General features: G+C 37.9%; 1 protein-coding gene and 1 non-coding gene across 2 annotated transcripts in view; both read left to right on the top strand.

Moving 5' to 3' along the window:
- Positions 1-530: 530 nt before the first annotated feature.
- LOC135232184 (glycerophosphodiester phosphodiesterase domain-containing protein 4-like) overlaps positions 531-23,001 on the top strand; it is a 104,792-nt gene continuing 82,321 nt past the window's right edge. Inside the window, exons 1-2 of the mRNA XM_064289519.1 lie at positions 531-663; positions 19,901-20,012. Coding sequence (XP_064145589.1) covers positions 531-663; positions 19,901-20,012 — 245 coding nt within the window. The remainder of the gene's footprint in view (positions 664-19,900; positions 20,013-23,001) is intronic.
- Positions 1,608-1,714, top strand: LOC111752981 (U6 spliceosomal RNA). Its single transcript, XR_002787833.1, has one exon. It is a non-coding gene; the product is annotated as a U6 spliceosomal RNA (small nuclear RNA).

The following is a 23,001-nucleotide window of genomic DNA, read 5'->3' as shown; positions in this document are numbered from 1 at the left end:
AAGATTGGAATAGAATGGAAATTTCCTCAGTGTAATTTAGGGCATATATGAAATGCTGACAACCAATATTATACTTAATGTAGAAAGACTGAGAGCTTTTTCCTTGAAATGAGGAAGAATACAAGGGTGCCCGCTTTCACCACTTCTGTGCAATATTGTATTAGAAGTCCTAGGCAGAGCAGTGAGACAAGAAAAAGAAGCAAAAGGTATCCAGTTTAGAAAAGAAGTAAAATTATTTCTTTTCACGGATGATGTGATCCTATGTGTAGAAACTCCCAGAGAATCCACCAGAAAACTTGCAGAGCTAATAAAGGTATTTAGCAAAGTTGTAGAGTACAAGGTCAACAAACAAAAATCAGTTCAGTTTCCAAAGACAAACTTTGAAAGGAAATCTCCAAATCAATACCATTTGCAATAGCCCTCAAGAAGATAAAGTATTTAGGAATAAGTCTAACCAGAGACTTAAAAGAACTATACAAAGAAAACTACAAACTGTAAAAAATCAAAATACATAAGTGGAAGAACATACCATGCTCATGGATGAGAAGACTCAACATTGTGAAAATGTCAGTTCCACCCCAAGCAGTCTACAGATCCTGATCGATATTTCAATGGCATATTTTAACAAGATGGAGAAACAAGTCACCAACTTCATATGGAAAGGTGAGAGGCCCTGAATAAGTAAAGCCTTACTGAAGAACAACAAAGTGGGAGACCTCACACTACCAGATTTTAGAAGCTATTATACCACCATGGTAGTCAAAACAGCCTGGTACTTGTACAACAACAGATAAATAGACCAATGTAACAGAATTGAGAACCCAGATATAAATCCATCCCCCTACAGTGACCTGATGTTTGACAAAAGCTCAAAGTCCGTTAAATGGGGAAAAGACATTCTCTTTAATAAGTGGTGCTGGTATAACTGGATATTCATCTGCCCAGAAAAATGAAACAGAACTCATACCTCACACCACACACAAAAACTAACTCAAAATGGATGAAAGACCTAAAAATAAAACCTATAATGATAAAGAGCATGGAAGAAGAAAAAAAAGGACAACTCTGGGAGCCCTAATACATGGCATAAGTAGTATACAAATCATAACTAATAATGCACAAACACCAAAAGAGAAACTCAATAAATGGGAGCTCCTAAAAATCAAACACTTAAGTTCATCAAATGATTTCACCAAAAGAGTAAGAAGAAAAACCTACAGACTGGGAAAAAATTTTCACTATAACATATCTATTAAGTATGTGACCTCTAAAATCTACAAAATACTGCAACATCTCAACAACAAAAAGGCCAATAATCGAATTAAAAAAATGGGCAAAAGGTATGAACAGACACTTTACCAGAGAAGACATTCAGGAAGTTAACAGACCGTGTGGAAATGCTCACGATTATTAGCCACTAGAGAAATGCAAATCAGAATGACAATGAGATACCATCTCGCCCCAACAAGGCTGGCACTAATCCAAAAAACAAAACAATAATTGGTGGAGAGATTGTGAAGAGGTTGGAACACTTACAGTGGTGGGAATGGAAAATGGTACAACCACTATGGAAAACAATTTGGTGATTCCTTAAAAAGCTAGAAATAGTGCTCACTTCGGCAGCACATATACTAAAATTGGAACGATACTGAGGAGATTAGTGTGACCCCTGGCTAAGTATCACACACAAATTTGTGAAGCGTTCCATATTTTTTGTATGAGAGGACTGACTGCATTTGTAAACTTTCACTTAAAGCACACAAAAAACAAAAAAAAGCTAGAAATAGAAATAACATGATCCAGCAATCCCACTCCTAGGAGTATATCCTAGAGAAATAAGAGCTGTCACACGAATAGACATATGCACACTTATGTTCATTGCAGCATTGTTCACAGTAGCAAAAAGATGGAAACAACCTAGGTGCCCATCAACAGATGAATGGATAATTATGGTACATACACATGGTGAATAACTACACAACGATAAAGAACAATGATGAATCCACAAATCATCTTACAACACGGATGAGTCTGGAGGGCATTATGCTGAATAAGATTAGTCATAAAAGAGCAAATATGAGACCACTACTGTAAGAACTCAAGGAAAGGCTTAAACAGAAAAAAACATTCTTTGATGGTTATGAAGGGGGCAAGAGGGAAATTCACTAATTAGTAGAAAAGGGTCAGCTTCGGTGAAGGGAAGGACAACACAATACAGAGGAGGTCAGCCCAACTGGACCAAAAGAAAAGCTAAAAAGTTTCTTGGACACATTGAAACACTTTGAGGCACAGAGTAGCTGGTGCTGGGGCCTGGAGACCATAGTTTTGGGGGACATCTAGGTTAATTGGCATTAGAAAATTAAGAAAATGTTCTGCATACCACCTTGGTGAGTGGCATCTGGGGTTTTAAAAGCTTGGGAGTGGCCACCTAAGATGCATCAGTTGGTCCCATCCCACTTGGAACAAAGGTTAATGAAGAAAATCAAAGACACAAAAAAAATATTAGCCCAAGAGACTAAAGGACTACATAAACCAGAGATTCCCCCTGCCTGAGACCAGAACTAGATGGTGTCTGGCTACCACCAGTGACCATCCTGACAGGAAACACAACAGAGTCCTGGACACAGTGGGAGAAAAGTGTGATGCAGGACTCAAATTCACATAAAAAGAACAGACTTACTGATCTAACAGAGACTGGCATAACCCCTGAAACTATGGCCTTCAGATGCTCTGTTAACCCAGAACTGAAACCATTCCTGAAGCCCACTCTTCAGACAAAGATTAGACAGGATTATAAAACAAAAAATAATACACGTGAGGAATGTACTTCTTAGTTCAGTCAGATACATGAGACCAAATGGGCAGCTTCTGTCCAGAGGCAACATGCAAAGGCAGGAAGGGACAGGAACTGGCTGAATGGACACAGGGAACCCCGGGTGTTAATGGGGAGTATGCTGTCACATCGTAGGGATTGCAACTAATGTCACAAAATAGTATGTGCATAAACTTTTGTATAAGAAATTACTTTGAGCTGTAAACTTTCACCTAAAGCACAATTAAAAAAAAAAAAACAGTTGGGTGTCTATATATGAGCAATAAGAAATCTAAAAGGGAAATTAGGGAAACAATTCCATTTACAATAGCACCTAAGAGAATAAAATACCTAGGAATAAATCTAACCAGAGGCATGAAGGATTTACACAATGTATAGAACACTGCTTAAAGACATTAAAGAATACTTAAATAAATGGAAAAATGTTCCATGTTCATGGATTGAAAGACAATATTGTTGAGATGTCGGTACTATACAAAGTGATCTGTAGATTCAACACAATCTTGATCAAAATTTCAACAGCTTTCTTTACAGAAGTAGAAGAACCAGTCCTTAACTTCATATGGAATGGCAAGAGGTCCTGAATAGCTAAAACGATGTTGAGAGAGAAGAACAAAGTAGGAGGTCTCACACTTCCTGATTTTAAAATATTCTGTACAGTTGTAATCAAAACATCCTAATAATGGTGTAACAGACATATAGACCAATGAAATAGAATTTAGAGTCCAGAAATAAACCCACACATCTATGGTCAACCGATATTTGATAAGGGTGCTAAGTGCATTTGATGGGGAAGGAGGAGTGTCTTCAATAAATGATGCTGATAGAATTGAATTTCCACATGCAGAATAATGAAACGATCCATACCTCACGCCATACACAAAAACAAATTCAAAGTATGTTAAAGACCTAAATGTGTAAACTAAAACCCTAAAATTCTTAGAAGAACAAGTACTGGTTACACTGTCAGGTATAGCTTTCAACAATGGATTATCTAATGTAATAACAAAAGCACAAACAGCAAAAGACAAATAAATGAGACCTCATGAAAATTAAAAATGTTTACTCATCAAAAGATTTTACCAAAAAAGTGAAAAGACAAGCTCTGGCTGGAGAATATCTTTGGAAATCATACATCTAAGAAGAATTTAATAACCAATATGTATGTATAAAGCTTCAGCAACTTAAAAAGAGAACCCAATCATAAAATGGCTGAAGGACTTGAATAGATATTTCACCAAAGAGGACATTCAAATGGTTACTGAACACATGAAAAGATGCTCAGCATCATTAGCCATCAGAGAGATAAAAATCAAAACCACAGTGAGGTACCATTTCACTCCCACTAGGATAGCTAAGATTTAAAAAGAAATAATAATAAAAAAAAAGAACAACTATTGGCGAGGCTGTGGGGAAGTTGGAACACTTAGCCATTGTTGGCGGGAATGCAAAATGGTACAACTCTTTTGGAAAACAGTGTGGGGATTCCTCACAAAACTAAAAGTGGAACTAGTATATGGTCCAGCAATTCCGCTTCTAGGTATATACCCAAAAGACTTGAAAGCAGAGACTCAAAAATACACCAGTATTCATTGCAGTGTTAGTCATAATAGAAGGTGGATACGACCTAAATGCCCATCATCAGATGAATGGACAAACTAAATGTGATATACACGTACAATGGAATACTACTCAGCCAGTAGGAGAAATGAAGTCTTGATACAGAATGAATGGAGCTTGAAGACATTATGTTGAGCGAAATAAGCCAATCACAGAAGGACAAATATTGTATGATCTCACTTGTTTAAAGAGACAAGCAAAGGCAAGTGTATACAGACTAAAGTTTATTAGTGGTTACCAGGGATGGGAGGGAGGGGGAAAAGGGGGGTACACGATGGTGGGAAAATCACATTGATTAAGGGTAGAGTTGTACAGCTGATTATGATGATGGCTGTCACTAAGTTGTACGCCTGTAGAAGTAGCTACTGAGGCTGCTTATGTACAACCAAATACCTCATGGCATTTGATTTTTTGATTTGGAGGTTTAGGGTCATGGTTTCTTGAGACATCCCAATTAATAGGCCTAATAATGTGTTTAGTGGTTCTGTTCTACCTCTTAGTTTTTTGGGAATGCCTGGGGTGTTAAAAGCTTGCAAGTAGCCATCTAAGGCACAACAACTGGTCTCTATTCACCTGGAGCAACACAGGAAGAAGGAATATCGGGAACAGGAGGAGGATATGGAATGTGTGGCTAATCGCCTCCATGAACAACTGCCTTCTTTTGCCATGAGGCCAGAATAACTGATAGTGCTCAGCTGTCATTACTGAATATTTTCTTAAAAGATTCCATAGGAGAATCCTGATCAAAAGGGGGAAAACACAGAACAGAATTTCAAATTCTCATGGACTCTAGACTTTCTGGATCCATGGAGGGTGGATGAACCCCTGAATCTACATCCCTGAGATAATCTCTAAAGCTTAAACCAAAAGTATCCCCCAAAGCCATCTAAAGAACAATAGTTTAGCTTAACTAGTAAAGCTAGTTTGTCATACTGTAGGGGCTTGCGTGGTGGTGTGATGCTGAAAGCTATGCCACTGGTATTCAGGTACCAACAGGGCCACCCATGGAGGACAGGTTTCAGCTGAGCTTCCAGACTAAGACAGACTAGGAAGAAGGATCTGGCAGTCTATTTCTGGAAAGCATTAGCCAGTAAACACCTTATGAATAGCAGCAGAACACTGTCTGACATAGTGCTGAAAGTTGAGCACCTCAGGTTGGAAGGCACTCAAAAGACGACTGGCGAAGAGCTGCCTCCTCATAGTAGAGTCGACCTTAATGAAGTGGATGGAGTGAAGCTTTGGGGAACTTCATTTCCTGATGTAGCATGATTCAAAATAAGAAGAAACAGCTGCAAACATTCATTAATAATCAGAACCTGGAACATATGAAGTATGAACCTAGGAAAATTGGAAATCGTAAAAAATAAAATGTGTAAACATCGATATCCTAGGCATTAGTGAGCTGAAATGGACTGGTATTGGCCATTTTGAGTTGGACAGTCATATAGTCTACTATGCTGGGAATGACAATTTGAAGAGGAATGGTGTTGCATTGATCATCAAAAGGTTTCAAGATCTGTCCTGAAGTACAACCTTGTCCGTGATAGGATAATATCCATATGCCTACAAGGAGGACCAGTTAATACGACTATTATTCAAATTTACACACCAACCACTAGGGCCAAAGATGAAGAAATAGAAGATTTTCATCAGCTGCTTCAGTCTGAAATTGATCGAACATGCAATCAAGATGCACTGATAATTACTGGAAACTGGAATGTGAAAGTTGGAAAGGAAGAAGGATCAGTAGTTGGAAAATATGGCCTTGGTGACAGAAACAATGCCAGAGATCGAATGATAGAATTTTGGAAGACCAACAACTTCTTCATTGTGAATACCTTCTTTCACCAACATAAACGGTGACTATATTTTTTTATACACATGGACCTCGCCAGATGGAACATACAGAAATCAAATTGAGTACATCTGTGGAAAGAGGTGATGGAAAAGCTCAATATCATCAGTCAGAAAAAGGCCAGGGACCGACTGTGGAGCGGACCATCAATTGCTGATATGCAAGTTCAAGCTGAAACTGAAGAAAATCAGAGCAAGTCCACAAGAGCCAAAATATGACCTTGAGTATATCCCACCTGAATTTAGAGACCATCTGAAGAATAGATTTGATGCATTGAACACTAGTGACCGAAGAACAGACGAGTCATGGAATGACATCAAGGACATCATACATGAAAGCAAGAGGTCATTGAAAAGACAGGAAAGAAAGAAAAGACCAGGATGGATATCAGAGGAGACTCTGAAACTTGCTCTTGTACGTCGAGCAGCTAAAGCAAAAGGAAGAATTGATGAAGTAAAAGAACTGAACAGAAGATTTCAAAGGACGTCTTGAAAAGAGAAAGTAAAGTATTCCAATGACATGTCCAAAGAGTTGGAGATGGAAAACCAAAAGGGAAAAACACGCTCAGTGTTTCTCAAGCTGAAAGAACTGAAGAAAAATTTCAAGCCTCGAGCTGCAACAGGGAAGGACTTTATGGGGAAAATATTCAATGACACAGGAAGCATCAAAACAAGATGGGAGGAATACAGAGTCATTATACCAAAAAGAATTAGTCGATATTCAACCATTTCAAGAGGTGGCATATGATCAGGACCCAATGGTACTGAAGGAAGAAGTCCAAGCTGCTCTAAAGGTCTTGGTGAAAAACAAGGCTCCAGGAATTGATGGAATATCAATTGAGATGTTTCAACAAACAAATGCAGCACTGGAGGTGCTCACTCATCTATGCCAAGAAATATGGAAGACAGTTTCCTGGCCAACTGACTGCAAGAGATCCATATTTATGCCTATTCCCAAGAAAGTGAGCCAACTGAATGTGGAAATTATGGAAGAATATCATTAATATCACACACAAGCAAAATTTTACTGAAGATCATTCAGAAACGGCTGCAGCAGTATATCGACAGGGAACTGCCAGAAAATCAGGCCGGTTTCAGAGGAGGACTTGGAACCATGACTATCATTGTTGATGTCAAATGGATCCTGGCTGAAAGCAGGGAATATCAGATGGATGTTTACCTGTGTTCTATTGAGTACGCAAAGGCATTCGACTGTGTGGATCATAACAACCTATGGCTAATGTTGCAAAGAATGGGAATTCCAGAACACTTAATTGTGGTCATGAGGAGCCTTTACATAGATCAAGAGGCAGTTAGTTCGGACAGAACAAAGTGATATTGATTGGTTTAATGTCAGGAAAGGTGTGGGTCAGGGTTGCATTCTTTCACCACACCTATTCAATCTGTATATTGAGCGAATAATCCGAGAAGCTGGACTGTGTGAAGAAGAATGGTGCATCAGTATTGGAGGAAGACTCATTAACAGCCTGCGTTATGCAGATGACGCAACCTTTCTTGCTGAAAGTGAAGAGGACTGAAGCACTTAGTAATGAAGATCAAAGACTACAACCTTCAGTATGAATTGTACGTCAACATAAAGAAAACAAAAATCCTCACAGCTGGACCAACGAACAACATCGTGATGAATGGAGAAAAGATTGAAGCTGTCAAGGATTTCATTTTACTTGGATCCACAATCAACAGCCATGGAAGCAGCAGTCAAGAAATCAAAGGATGCATTGCATTGGGTAAATTTGCTGCAAGGGACCTTTTTAAAGAGTTGAAGAGCAAAGATGTCTACCTTGAAGACTAAGGTGCGCCTGACCCAAGCCATCCTATTTTCAACAGCATCATGTGCATGTGAAAGGTGGACTATGAATAAGGAAGATGGAAGAATTGATGCCTTTGAATTGTGGTGTTGGCGAAGAATATTGAATATACCATGGACTGCCAAAAGAACGAAGAAATCCGTCTTAGAAGAAGTACAACCAGAATGGTTCTTAGAAGCAAGGATGGCGAGACTGTGTCTTACATACTTTGGACATGTTGTCAGGAGGGATCAGTCCCTGGAGAAGGATATCATGCTTGGCAGAGTACAGGGTCAGCAGAAAAGAGGAAGACCCTCAATGAGGTGGATTGACAAAGTGGCTGCAACAATGAGCTGAAGCATAACAAGGATTGTAAGGATGGCTCAGGATGGGGCAATGTTTTGTTGTGTTGTGCATAGGGTTGCTATGAGTTGGAACCAACTCGATGGCGCCTACCAGCAACAACAAAGTAAAGAATGTCTGTCTTGAGCATTATGCTCTTTTAAGAAGAATATAGGATCAGATTGATAACAGCAACTCGAAAGATAGGAAACTTAGGGGGTAATAGGCTTACGTTAATGAGGGAGGAACAACTTAGAAAATGAGGTTAAGAATGGTTGTACAACTCCGAGAGTGTATTCAGCGTCACTAAATTGTACATGTGGAAACTGTGGAATTGGTGTATGTTTTTCTGTGTATGTTCTCAACAATGACAAAATTAACATTTAGAAAAAAAGTATAATTTCGCCACTGACTAGCTCCAGTAACCCTTGCGATAACCCCATAATCGTACTTTAGACAGGACAAGAATTAGTCTATCCATTTATAACAAATTAACAACAGTGCCCCAAAGAGGTCAAATTTACTTATTCATGTGATACAGAGAATAAGAGACGGTTAGAACTCTTAACTCAGATTGCAACATAAGCTTATCCTTTCTGGAAGGATTTGGCCAGCTTGTAGCATGGGTGCTTTGTGACATGTTTTTCAGTGGTAGGGTGGGTGCCTTCAAGACCCAGTTTGAACATGTCTTCCATCCTGGCTTTGGGCTCACTATTGTGGGTTCTAGTTCTGACCCTGACATTTCTTGGCTGTGTGATGTTTATCCACTTGCTTTATCGCACTGAGTCTTAGTTCTTTTTTCTACAAAATGAGATTAGAAATACTTAACTCATATGGCTATTCTGAGAAACAAACTGAATAAAGTAAAAGTAGCTTGTGAGGTCCTTAGCATTATAATGGCACAAAATAGCTACTAAAAAAAAATTATTCCTCAATCCTGACATCTCTCTTCCCCCCACCAGTAGACAGATAAATGACTAAATAAACTGATGAATGAATACCTCAATGAATGAATCACCAAACAAACATTTGGTAGGTAGAGAGGTGGATAATTTCAACAGGTGATTATAGAGAGCCAGCTGCATTCAAGGAACTATGCCAGATATTGGCAATACAGAGATATGTAAGAGAAGTTACCTTTTTTCCCAAAGAAGAAACAGTGTAGCAGCAGATAGAAACATAAACATGTAAGTACAGTTCAGTGTAATAAATGCTGTAAATAGGCACAGACAAGATTCTTGTTGGAGGGAGGGTGAGAATAAGAGAGTGGCCAGTCCAGCCTGGGGAGGTGATGGAAAGTACTGGCAGTGGTATTAACCTTAACAAGTAGATACAGAAATTGCTTGTTATGAAATTGCATGGATAAATGGAGCTAAATTAGCTTCCTTTCTTTTTCTTCCCAGAGAGAGCAGTTATTCTTCCCATTTATGATTATTTCATTTGGCTTCTCTGTGATTTCACTGTTCGTGTGGGTGGAAACCTCAAATGAATACTTTGGTTTTGACTGGTGAGTTTCACTTTTTGCATTTTCATTTATGTAAGGGCTCTTTGGTCTGATAGCCATCTGGATTATACACCAGGTCGCAAAGATGTGGTGGCACAAGAGGGCAGGGTGGACAAAACTGGACATCCCACAGATTATGGGTTAGAGGCCTGACTCTGGGTGGGAGTGAGGATGCTTAGCACCTTAACCTACTATACACCACTTCCAGCTGTGCTCAGTATCGTACTTAGACGAAATCTGTCATCTAGCTCAATGGGAAGCTTTGTCTTTGTTTCCAGTGCCCCCAGTCCTGCTACTCAGATAGTGACTCCCTGCTGTCTTACCCCTCAGTCTTTTTGTCTGGGTTACTGATATCTACAGCAGTTGGTCTTCATGATCTCTGTCTCTGAACCCTGGTGTCTCTGCATCACCTACAACCCCTGCCTCCTCCTGCCCTTAGGAGTTATCCTAGGAAGACTCTGAACATAGAGATGGCTGTCCCTTCTCAGCACCCTTTCATGGCTAAACTTCTACTCCTGGACTGCTCTCAACACTTCCAGTTTTTCTGACCCAATGCCTTCCAACTTTGCTGTAAAATATTACCCATTATCTGGTATTTTAGGGGAGGAGAGGCATGTTGGGATATGAGGCATTTTTTTTTTCCAGTGGAATACATTTTATTTTTCTCTTTATAGCAGTAAAATATGTTTTGTGATTTTAACATGATTTGTTAAATATGAAGAAAAATTAGAAAATATAAAATCTTCTTAGTCTCATTCTCAAGTATCACTTGTTGGTATATTTCATAGCCTTTTTTTTTTTTCCTTTGCTTATTTTTACTGAATCGACTTGATGGCACTGGGTTTGGTTTTTATGCTTATATGTGTATATAAACCAAAAGCGCAGTGCCACAGAGTCGATTCCGACTCACAGAGACCCTATAGGCCAGGGTAGAACTGCACCATAGAGTTTCCAAGGAGCGCCTGGAGGATTCGAACTGCCCACTCTTTGGTTAGCAGCCATAACACTTAACCACTGTGCCACCAGGGTTTCCATATGTGTATATAGATACATTTTTTTCTGTTTTCACTTAAAATAATTACAGACATTTTAACAAATTATTAAAACTCTGAACGTCTTTTAGTTTCAAGATATTTCATCACATGAAGATGATATAGTATACTTATCCATTTTTTAGTGTTAGGCATTATGATTGTAGTTTTATAAAATAACAGTACAGATAAATTTTGTATTCTGACTAATGTTCTTAGGATAGATTATACAAGTGGAGTTATTGAGGCAAGAAGAACAAACACTCTTAAAAATTCTTTATACCTATTACCAAAGTACTTTCTCAAAAGGTTTATGTGAAAGTTTGTGTTTTAACCTACCACTAAAAAAAAAAACCACTGCCAGCATTAAATATTCTAATTTTGAATAAGTTTTGTTAATTTGCTAGATGGAATTGTTTTTTTTACCTTGTTTTAATTCAAATCATTGATTTTCGACATTAGTTTATTTAAATAATTTCTCTTTAGTTTTCCCTTGTCCATTTATCTTTTGGGGCCTTCGATAAGTTTTCTCATCAGTTTATATGCAGTATTTATTTATGAACCACTTATGAATTATTCTGCAGCACTTGAAATACAAGAAATGTTTCATTCTTTATTTACAAATTTTTTAAAATATGGCTCAGAGATCCGTAGATGTCAAGGTTTGTGCAAAGTCTAATACACCCTCTCCTTCCTTATCAATCAGGTTGGGCTCCAAAGACCAGGTCATTATGAAAAATCAATATTTTGTGAAAATGGAGGGTGACCATATCAGATAACAAAATGGAGGATGACTACATCATTATATAACTGCCAAATCACATCGTTATGTAACTGCCAGATTACATCATTATAGAACTACCAAACAACTGAGAATCATGGCCCAGTTAGGTTGACACAACCTTAACCATCAAGGCCAATGTTAGTCTCACCTTGCATCTCAGCATTCATTACTGCCAGACACACGGTGTTAATGTGCAAAATTTTTGGTTAGTAGATTTTTTACTACTATGTAAATGCAAAATATCAGATAACAAGATAGTGGATAAGTGAGAAGGTGTATTTAAATTTACCCGGCTCCCTCCCCATCCCCTTGTGTTATATCAAAGTCTGGAGGTTTACTGCAGTACAGCCAAAATAGTATGGTGGTTGTGAGGGGAACCTCGGATCATCAGTTTACACTGACCACCTTGGCCGTTATTACTTCTGTTATACAATGCCTCAGTCAGGTACTGGTTCCTGACCACTTTTTGGAATTGCTCTTCCAGGTATGTTACCAACATGACTCTCACAACAGTCTTTTGTATTAAGCATAAGATTGGCTCCGGAATCCTCACCATTGCTCCCAAGACTGAGATGCTTAATGATCAGCCTCCATAAGCTCCCATGCAGCAGTCCCCCACTCATGGTCGTGTGCCTCCAGGGTGCAACGTGGAAATTGGGCACAAGTCTGAGTAGTAGTGCAATCTTGAACAGCTCCCTTTTTTCAATCCTAATGGAAAGTAACTCTCTGTGTCTTTAGGGTAGGGATAATCCCTGATTTTCTTCAAAGCCCCAACTTCTATTCCTTGCCCCTCTTTGACAGATAACTCAGATTAATTGTATATTGTTTGCTGATAGTTTAAGGTGCATATTTTCATGTTAAGAAAATGTTCTGTGATTCCCAGTTTTCTAAAAAAAATTTATCAGATGAGCTTGTGAAGTTTTATCTATGCTTTTGGGGCATCTATAGGGAAGATCATATGGTTTAACTTATTTACGTGTTGACATGTAAAATATGTTTATTATAAAATATGTAAGATTGCATAGATTATAAAAAATACAGTTTTGAAATAATTACAAAGTAAACACCAGTATAACCACCTACTAACTCAAGAGATAGAATATTGCCAGTTTCAGCAGTCCACCTATATCGAGTCCTGATCACAACCCTCTCCTTCATCTCGAGGTAACCACTATCCTAGCTAAAAATTTCTTTATAGTTTTATCATGTGTGAATATATCTCTTAATATGTAACCTAATTTTGCTTGTTTCTGCAATTTTTATCACTAATATCTTAGTGTAGTCATTGCTTTTTGTTTCACTTAGCATTGTTTGCCAGGTTCATCCAAACTTTGTATGTCAACGTGATTCATTCATTTTCTTTGCTGTTTGATATTTCATTGTATAAATATACTGTAGGATAAGTTAACCATTCAACTAATGATAGACACTGGTTTTTTTTTCCAGTTTTGACTGATTATGAAAACTGCTATCATGAACATTCTTGTACATATACCCTGAACCACATGTGCACAAATCTTTCTAGGATATATCCCAAATGAATTGTTAGCTCAAGTTTATGCATACCTTCAGGTTTACTAGAAAATGATGCCAAATTCTTTTTTAAAAGTGATTGTATTGATTTACACTTCCACTAGCAGTGTATGAGCGTTTTTGTTGTGCCACTTCTTCACCAATACTTGATATTTTAAATTTTTGTCAGTTTGGTGGGTATGTAGTTGTATCTTATTGTGGTTTAAATTTGCATTTCTCTAATTATAAATGAGTTGACACTTTTTATAAGTGAATTGGCCATTTTGATTTGGTGTTTCATGAAGTGATGTTTCAAGTATTTTGCCCATTTTTGGGGGGGGTTATGTATCTTTTGATATGTGGGAGTTCTTTATTATAAATACAAGCACTTTATCAGTTATTTGCGTAACACTTATGGTCTTCCGCTCTATATCTTGCCTTTGTACTCTCTTTATAAAATCTTTTAATAAAGGAAATTTCTTCCAGGGTGACAAATTTATCAGTCTTTTCCTTTATGATTAGTGCTTTCTTGTGTCTTGTTTAAGAGGTCCTTCCCTAATCTAAAGTCATGAAAGTACAGGTAGTCCCTGACTAACAACATATGCATTCGAGTTACAATGAACCACACTTACTACTGTCCTGTTTTTGTTTTTCTACATCTTATTGTTAGTAATATGTACTATATACAGTGTTGCAGCCCATAATTGGCTGATGTTATTCTTTGATGTTCAGTTGTAGATGTTCAAAGATTGGATTTATAAAGATACTGATAGTAAAAGGCAATAAGAATGAAAATTTAAAACAAAAAGGGTATTCGACTTCCATCACGACGGACTCGTGGAGTCGTCGAAAGGAAACCCTGTTGTAAATCAGGGACTACTTTTACTCTACTCTATCATCTTCTAAAAGTTATATAGTTTTGCCCTTTACATTTAAACCTTTAATCCACTTGAAATTAATTTTTGTTATACTGTGATGTAAGAAACTATTTTTTTTTTTCTCAATTGTCCCAGCATCATTTATTAAGAACTATGTCCTTTCTCTGCTGCTGGGCAGTGCCAAACCTGTCGTGTATCAAGTGCACATACAGGTGTGGGTTTGTATTTGGGCAGTGTGTTATGTTCCATTGGCCCGTTGGTCTATCTCTGCACCAATTCCACACTGTCTAGTTATCAGTCTTGGTATCTGGTAGAGCAGGTCCTCACCCAGTGTTCTTCTCTAAGATGTCTTCATGATCTTTCATCCCTTTTTCTTCCATACAAATTTTAGAATCTATTTTTCATGGTCCATAAAAAGTATGTTGGGATTTTGATTGGTATTATTGTAAATTAATTTGGGAAGAAATGACATCTTTACAATATTGAGTTTGCTAGTCCTTGTATTTGATACTATCTCTTCCTTAAGTTGGGTCCTTGAAAATATTTCTTAATAAAATGTATTGATTTTTCCCTTTAGAGATCTTACATATATTTTGTTAGATTTTTTCCTAGGTACCTGATATTGTATGCTATTGTATTTTCTTAACTGATATTTAAGAATATGATTGATTTTTATATATTGATTTTATTATCAGCAATTTTGCTTTTTTCTTAGTCTTATAATTTATTTGTAGGCCACTTTTGAATTTTTACTTACCGTCATATCAGGTGTAAGTAATAACTATTGTGTCTTCTTTTTGAGTCCTTATATTTTATATCTCTTTCTTGCCAATTGAGCTGGTTAGACCTTCCAATTCAATTTTATGTAGAAGTGATGATAGTGATCAGCCTTTTCTTGTTCTTGATCTCAAAGGAAAAATCTGCAACATTTTCCCATTAAGTCTGTTTGCTGGAGATTATTTTGTATATAATCTTCATCAGGTTAAGAAATCTCCCTTAAATTCCTAGACTACTTAGTTTTTTTTTTCCCCATGAGTGTATGTTTGGTTTTATCGAATACTTTTTTTTTTTTTTTAATTTTTATTAAGCTTCAAGTGAACATTTACCATTCCAATCAGTCTGTCACATGTAGGTTTACATACATCTTACTCCCTTCTCCCACTTGCTCTCCCCCTATTGAGTCAGCCCTTACAGTCTCTCGTTTCGTGCCAATTTTACCTTCTTCCATCTCTCTCTATCTTCCCATCCCCCCTCCAGTCAAGAGTTGCCAACACACTCTCCCGTGTCCACCTGATTTAATTAGCTCGCTCTTCATCAGTATCTCTCTCCCCCCCACTGACCAGTCCTTTTCATGCCTGATGATTTGTCTTCGGGGTTGGTTCCTGTCCTGTGCCATCAGAAGTTCTGGGGAGCATTGTCTCTGGGATTCCTCTAGTCGCAATCATACCATTAGGTGTGGTCTTTTAATGAGAATTTGGGGTCTGTATCCCATTGGTCTCCTGCTCCCTCAGGAGTTGTCTCTTGTGCTCCCTGACAGGGCAGACATCGATTGTGGCCGGGCACCAACTTGTTCTTCTGGTCTCAGGATATTGTAGGTCTCTGGTTCAAGTGGCCCTTTCTGTCTCTTGGGTTCTTAGTTGTCGTGTGACCTTGGTGTTCTTCCTTTGCCTTTGCTCCCGGTGGGTTGAGACCAATTAATGTATTTTAGATGGCTGCTTGTTGGCATTTAGGACCCCAGGTGCCACAATTCAAAGTGGGATGCAGAGTGTTTTCATAATAGAATTGTTTTGCCCATTGGTTTAGAAGTCCTCTCAAACCAAGTTCCCCAGACCCCAGCCCCTGCTTCGCTATCCTTTGAAGCTTTCATTTTATCTCGGAAACCTCTTTACTTTTAATCCTGTCCAATTAGGCTGACCTTCCTTGTTTTGAGTGTTGTCTTTCCCTTCACCCAAAGCAGTTCCCATCTACAGATTGATCAATAAAAAGCCCTCTCCCTCCCTCCCTCCCTCCCTCCCCCCTTTGTAACCACAAAAGTATGTGTTCTTGTATCGAATACTTTTTGCATCTGTTAACAGTATTGTATGATTATCTTATGGAAAATGATTTGATTTTCTAATATAAAATCAATTTTGCATTCTTTGGATAAACACAATTTGGTCATGGTGTTTTATTTGTCTCTATGGTTGGATTTTGTTTTCTCATATTTAATTTATGACTTTTGTATCTTTGTTTATGAGTAAGATTGACCTGCAGTGGACTTTGTTCAGATTCACATTCATAGTGATGGGCACAATAGGGTCTAACCTTGCTTGAGGTTCAATAGAGATCAGGAAACACAGCATGTCAGCATGATAGCATCAGACATTTTAATGGGAGCCAGTACAGCATTCTGGGTACAGCTTCTTAGTGCCCACAAAGGTCATACTAAATATTAAGTGATAAGGCCCCATATAGGCAAGATTTCTAAGAGACACTGCACAAAGAAGCCAAGACCTGAGTTTTGCAAGGCCCTCATGTTCAATGCATGCGTGTTCTCAGTCCTTCTAGTCCAGACACAGGTACCACTCGGAGGTCACTTTCACACTAAACTACATTAGTATTTCATGAGCCGATTTGGTATGTTTTTAAGAACAGTGCTGGGAAAAGGTAAAACTGATGTTATCTTCCCATGAAGAAAGGGTTTAAGCCTGCGGTTAACCGTTTCTCCCAGGCCCATAGTTTTCCTGTCTTGTGCAGTCCTTTTCAGGTTTTGGTACTGAAGTTAAGTAAGCCTCATTAAATGAGTTGCTTGGTAAACCCTCTCTTGCTATTTTTTTTTTTTTGGACGTTTGTATAAAGTTGGAATTATTTATTCCTTGAATGTTTGGTAGAACTTATCTGTGAATTATCTTGACTACTGTTTTAATTTTTAAAACGCTTATATAGGACATATTTCTAGGAATGTTTCTGTTTTATGCAACTTTCAACTTTATTAGCACAAAGTTGTTCATAATAACTAACCTCTTACTATCCTTTTAATTTTTTTATTTTAAAATATAACAAAGCTACAATAACCATAAAATCATTAAATTACTGTAAGGCACACCGCCTGTGTAATCACTGCTCGTTCATGAAATGAACCTCACCAGCTACCATGGCAGCCCTCCACATGCCCTGTCTCAATCACAGTCCCCTCTGCCCCCCTAAAAGTAATCTTTGCTTGACTTTATGATAATTACTTCCTTGCTTTTCTTCATAATTTCGTCAAGTGTGCATCTCTCAGTACTGTATCTTGATTTAGCCTTTTTAAAATGTCTTTTAAGTCTCTTTTAACCTAGAGGTTCCCACTTGTCCAGACACAGACTTTTCCCCATGCAGCTTATTTGTTAAAGAAATAAGTTTTTTGTCCTGTAGATTTTCCCATAGTCTGGATTTTACTGACTGCATCCCCTTCGTGTAGTTCTTAAAGCCTGCAGCATCTGTAGTACTATTCCCTTTTTTATGTCTGATGTCTGATGTCAGATATTTGTGTCTTCCCTCCTTTTTCTTGATCACTTTCAACAGAGGTTTGAAATTTTGTAGATTTCTGGGGTTTTTATTATTATTTTTTCAGTATCGTACTTTGGATGAAGGTTTGTAGAAGAAACTTGCTTCTCATTTAACAGTTAGTACACATAGTTTTATGATGTTGGTTACCAACCCCATGATACGTCAACACTCTCCCTTCTCAACCTTGGGTTCCCTATTACCAGCTTTCCTGCCCCCTCCTGCCTTCTAGTCCTTGTCCCTGGGCTGGTGTGCCCCTTAAGTCTCATTTTCTTTTATGGGACTGTCTGATCTTTGGCTGAAGGGTAAACCTCAGGAGTGACTTCATAACTGAGCAAAAAGGGCGTCCGGAGGCCATGCTGTCAGGGTTGTCTAGTCTCTGTCAGGCCAATCAGTCTGGTCTTTTCTTGTGAGTTAGAATTTTGTTCTACATTTTTCTCCAGCTGTGTTGGGGACCCTCTGTCGTGATCCCTGTCAGAGCAGTCAGTGGTGGTAGCCAGGCACCATCTAGTTGTACTGGACTCAGTCTGGTGGAGGCCTTGGTAGCTGTGGTCCGTTAGTCCTTTGGACTAATCTTTCCTTGTGTCTTTAGTTTTCTTCAGTCTCCCTGCCTCCTAAAGGGGTGAGACCAGTGAAGTATCTTAGATAGCCGCTCACAAGCTTTTAAGACCCCAGATGCTACTCACCAAAGTAGAATGTAGGACATTTTCTTTATAAACTGTGTCATGCCAGTTGAGCTAGATGTTCCCCGAAACCATGGTCCCCAGAGCCCTCAGCCCAGTTACTCGATCCCTCAGGAAGTTTGGGTGTGTCTGTGGAGCTTCCATGAGCTTGCCTTGTACAAGTTGTGCTGGCTTCCCCAGTACTGGGTACTGTCTTGTAAGGTACTTTTTAACCTTAAAGACTATTTTGTATGATGTTAACATATCCTTACCACTTTGCATCGTTTAACTTTTTCATCCTTTTTCTTTTTATCTTCTATTTTAATACACTTTCTTTTTTAGAGTTTTATGTTTAAGAAAAATTGTGCAGAAAATACGAAGAATTCTCATGCATCCCCCTCCTCCCTGTTCAGTTTCCCCTATTGTTACCATTTTGCTTTAGTGTAGTGTAATTTTTTGTTACACTTGACGAACCAACACTGGTACTTTATTACTAACTGAAGTCCATAGTTTACATTAGCACCTGCTCTTTGTGTTGTACAGTTCTGTGTGTTTTGAAAAATGCATAATATCATGTATTCACCATTAAAATATCATGCAGAATAGTTTCACTGCCTGTTTTTTATGTATTGAATGCCCTGACCCCAATGCATAGCAACCATTAATCTTTTCACTGTCTTCTCTAGTTTTTCCTTTTCCACAGTGTTATGTAGCTGGAATCATACAGTATGTAGCTTTTTCAGACTGGCTTCTTTTGCTTAACAATACGCACTTAGGGTTCCTCCATGCCTTTTTGTAGCTTGATAGCTGATGTCTCTTTACTGCTGAATAATATTCCATTGAATGGATATACCACAGTTTGTTTATCCATTCACCTATTGCAGGACATTGTGGTTGCTTCCAATTTTTGGCAATTATGAATAAAACTGCTATAAACATTCATGTGGAACTTTTTGTGTGGATATAAGTTTTCCCCTTGTTTGGGTAAACATCTAAGAGCACTATCGCAGGATCGTATGGTAAGACTGTATTAAGCTTTGTAAGAAACTTCCAGATTGTCTTCCAAAGTGGTTCTACCATTTTTCATTCCCAGTAGTAGTGAGTGAGAGTTCTTGTTACTCCACATCCTCAGTAGCATTTGGGGTTGTCAGTGTTCTGTATTTTAGCCATTCTAAGTGGTGTGTGTAGTGCTTTAATCTGCAATTCCCTGATGAAATATGATGTTGACCGTCTTTTCATATGCTTATTTGCCATCTGTGTATCTTCTTTGGTGAGATGTTTGTTCACATATTTTGCCCATTTTGTAATTGGGTTGTTTGTGTTTTTGTTGTTGAGTTTTATGGGTTCTTTATATATCTTGGATACAAGTTATTTATCAGCTACATGTTTTGCAACTATTTTCTCCCATTCTGTGCTTGTCTTTTCCTTCCTCTACCAGTATTTTGCGCCAGATTCATTTTTATGAATGTGGATGTCTATTTGTTCTAGCACCATTTATTGAAAAGACTTATTTTCTCCGTGGAATTGTCTTTGCCCCTTTGTTAAAGATCAGATGACTGTAGCTGTGTGGGTCTATTTCTGGGCTCTCTATTATGTTGCATTGATCTACGTGTCTATTCTTTCATCAGTATACACTGTCTTGATCACTGTAGCTTTAAAGTAAGTCATGAAGTTAGTAGTGTCAGTCCTCTGACTTTGTTCTTCTTCAGTATTGTGCTGGCTATTCTTGGTCTTTTGCCTTTTCATGTAAACTTTAGGATCATTTTGTTGATATCTGCAAAATAACTTGCTGTGATTTTTTCTGAGATTGTTTTGAATGTATAGACGTGTTGGGAATAATTGACATCTTTATACTAGTAAGTCTACCTCTTCATGAACATGGAATATCTCTCCATTTTTTAAGATCTCTTTTAATTTCTCTCATCAGGATTTTGTTTTCCTTATATAGATCTTTTATATATGTATACCTAAGTAATATTTTACTGCTAATGTAAATGGCGTTGTGGTTTTTATTTCAAATTTCCGTTGGTCATTGTCTTTTTTCTTTTTAATCTTTCTGTATTTTATGTTTTAGAAGTTTCTTTCGTAGATACCATATGGTTGGATTTTGTAAAAATCCACTCTGGCAATATTTACAGTTTGTTACAAATAAAAGACATTTCTGTACTAATATAATTACTACTATATTTCAGCTTACATCTGTAATCTTCCAAATACTGTTGTCCCATCACCCCTGTATTCATTTTTGTCTCTTCTTGCCTTCTTTGGTATTAAGCATTTTGCATTATTTTATTTTCCTCTCTCTTAAGTTGCAGGGTATACCCCATTTTCTACCCTACCCGCTTTATTCTTTTCGTACCCACCAGAAAAATTACAAAGTCTAACATTATCAAAATCTAACATTAATTGGTATTTTCACCCTCTTTCTGGTTAATGCAGGGGTGTAGAAACACCTTAGCTCCACTTACTTCCTTTTGTCTAGGCTCTTACCTGGAGGCTTTGGCTGAGAATCTACTTCCAACATCATTCAAGTTGTTGCCAGAATCTATTTCCTTATGATTGTAGAACTGATGCTTCCATTTTCCTTCTGGCTCTCATCTGGTGGTCATTCTCAGCTTCTAGAGGCCAGCTGCATTCCTTGGCTTATGGTCTCTTCCATCTTTAAAACTAGCAATGATGTGTCAAATGCTTTTCATACTTCAGACTCCTCTGATTTACCCTTTTACTACATCTCTCTGACTTTGTTGTTTTAAAGAGCTCATGTGATTACATTGGGTTAATCCAGGTAATCTAGGTTGATCTCCCTCTTTTAAGGTCAGCTAATTAGTAACCTTAATTACATCTGCACAGTCTTTTTTCCCTTATAATATGACTAACTACTTGTGACACCAGAGGACAAAGATCATGGGAACCAGAATTCTGTGCATGTGGCTCTGTGTACATATATATATATATATATATATATATATTTCCCTCTTCTCCCATTCCCCTCCCATTGAACGTAGATCTGTTAACAATAGTTAGCCTTGTATATCAATACTTAATTAAGACAAATAAGCATCACTAATAGCATACTTTTTGTGGCGGGTTAGTGTGTTTTTGGTTGTATGAGGGATAATCACATTGTGTTAGAAGTTAAGGATGATTAAAAGAGGTGTCTGTATACCAAGTTGACTATCGGTGAACTGTGGTGGTGTACTAATTGGGTCAACTTAGTTAAACTGAAACTGATATTTCCCAGAATTCACTTTCCAATATAGGACTGGATTAGTAGAGATCCCAAGAAGAATTGCAATGAAATTTGGAAGGGAGAAGTGAGGCAGCAGTCATTATTTTACACTGTGAAGGTCAGTGATGGCCCTGAACACTATGGCAGCCTGCATGCAATGTCAGTATCTGGTATCTTACTGAGTTGACGTGGGCCAGCACTTCGGCCTGCAACTCTCCCTGCTTCTGCCAGATCTTCAGCTTCTCCAAGTCCAGAGCCAGATAAGCATGCAGCTCAGTGAAGGGTATCAACTTCTGCAGGTCACTTGCATCACCCATATCAGAAGGAGGTAGTGATATACATACCCATGTTCCTTTTGTTTTCATGGGTTCCTGTTCATTCTTGTGAATTTCAGTTTGCCCTTTCTCTCTCATACTTTATGTTCAGCTTTGTTTCCTAACTGCTGGCCTTTTTGACCTCTAGCAATTGTAGGCCAAACATCAGAGCAGATGTAACAACCTTCTCTAGCAGCTCCCATAATATGTGGTCTGATTCCTACATAAACTCTTATTTTATAACACTCATAGTTGTTCTGCTTCTCTGAGTGATCCCAGACTGATACAGTGTTTTTAATCATGTTGGAAAAGTTCTTAGCCATTAGCTCAACTATCATTTCTACCCCATTCTCTATTTCTTCTACTTCTGAGGCTCCAATTTTATCTATATTAGACCTTTTCTCTTTACCCCATAATCTCTTACCCTTTCACCTGCATTTTTCATTTTTTATCTCTCTCTCTTTCATTCTTGATAGCTTCTTCTGATCAATTCTTAATTTAAAAAATTCTTTTTAGCTCTGTCTTACCTACTATCAAATTCACCCACTGATTTCTTCATTTTTGTTGGTATATTTTTCTTTCTAGAATTTTTAACTTATCCACTTATTAACAGTTCTCACATGAAATTCACAATTTTGTCCCAGTGTAGTGTATTAAGGACAGTTGTTTAGAAGTCCATGTCTGATAACTCCGTTATCTAGTTAAGGGTCTTTTTCTGTTGTACATTGTTTGTTTTGACTTTCACTAATGTGGTCTTGTCCTAGTGTGCCTGATTATTTTTGCTTGAATGCGAGACATTGTATGGTCTGGATCTCGGGAGGTTCTTACTAGGATGGCTGTTTTCCTCTTTTCTTCTTGGTGTGTCTTGTAGTCTCTGGCCAAAGAGAATATTCAGTTTTTTTGTTTTTTAATTTTTATTGTGCTTTAAGTGAAAGCTTAGAAATCAAGTTGGACTCTTATATAAAAATTTATAAACACCTTGCTATGTACTCCTAATTGCTCTCCCCCTAATGAGACAGCACACTCCTTCCCTCCACTCTCTTTTTTGTGTCCATTCGGCCAGCTTCTGGCCCCCTCTACCCTCTCATCTCCCCTTCAGACAGAA

The sequence above is a fragment of the Loxodonta africana genome, chromosome 7 (assembly GCF_030014295.1).
Source record: "Loxodonta africana isolate mLoxAfr1 chromosome 7, mLoxAfr1.hap2, whole genome shotgun sequence".
Taxonomy (NCBI): domain Eukaryota; kingdom Metazoa; phylum Chordata; class Mammalia; order Proboscidea; family Elephantidae; genus Loxodonta; species Loxodonta africana.
Note: the sequence above shows the minus strand (reverse complement) of the source record. Positions and strands in the feature narration are given on the sequence as shown.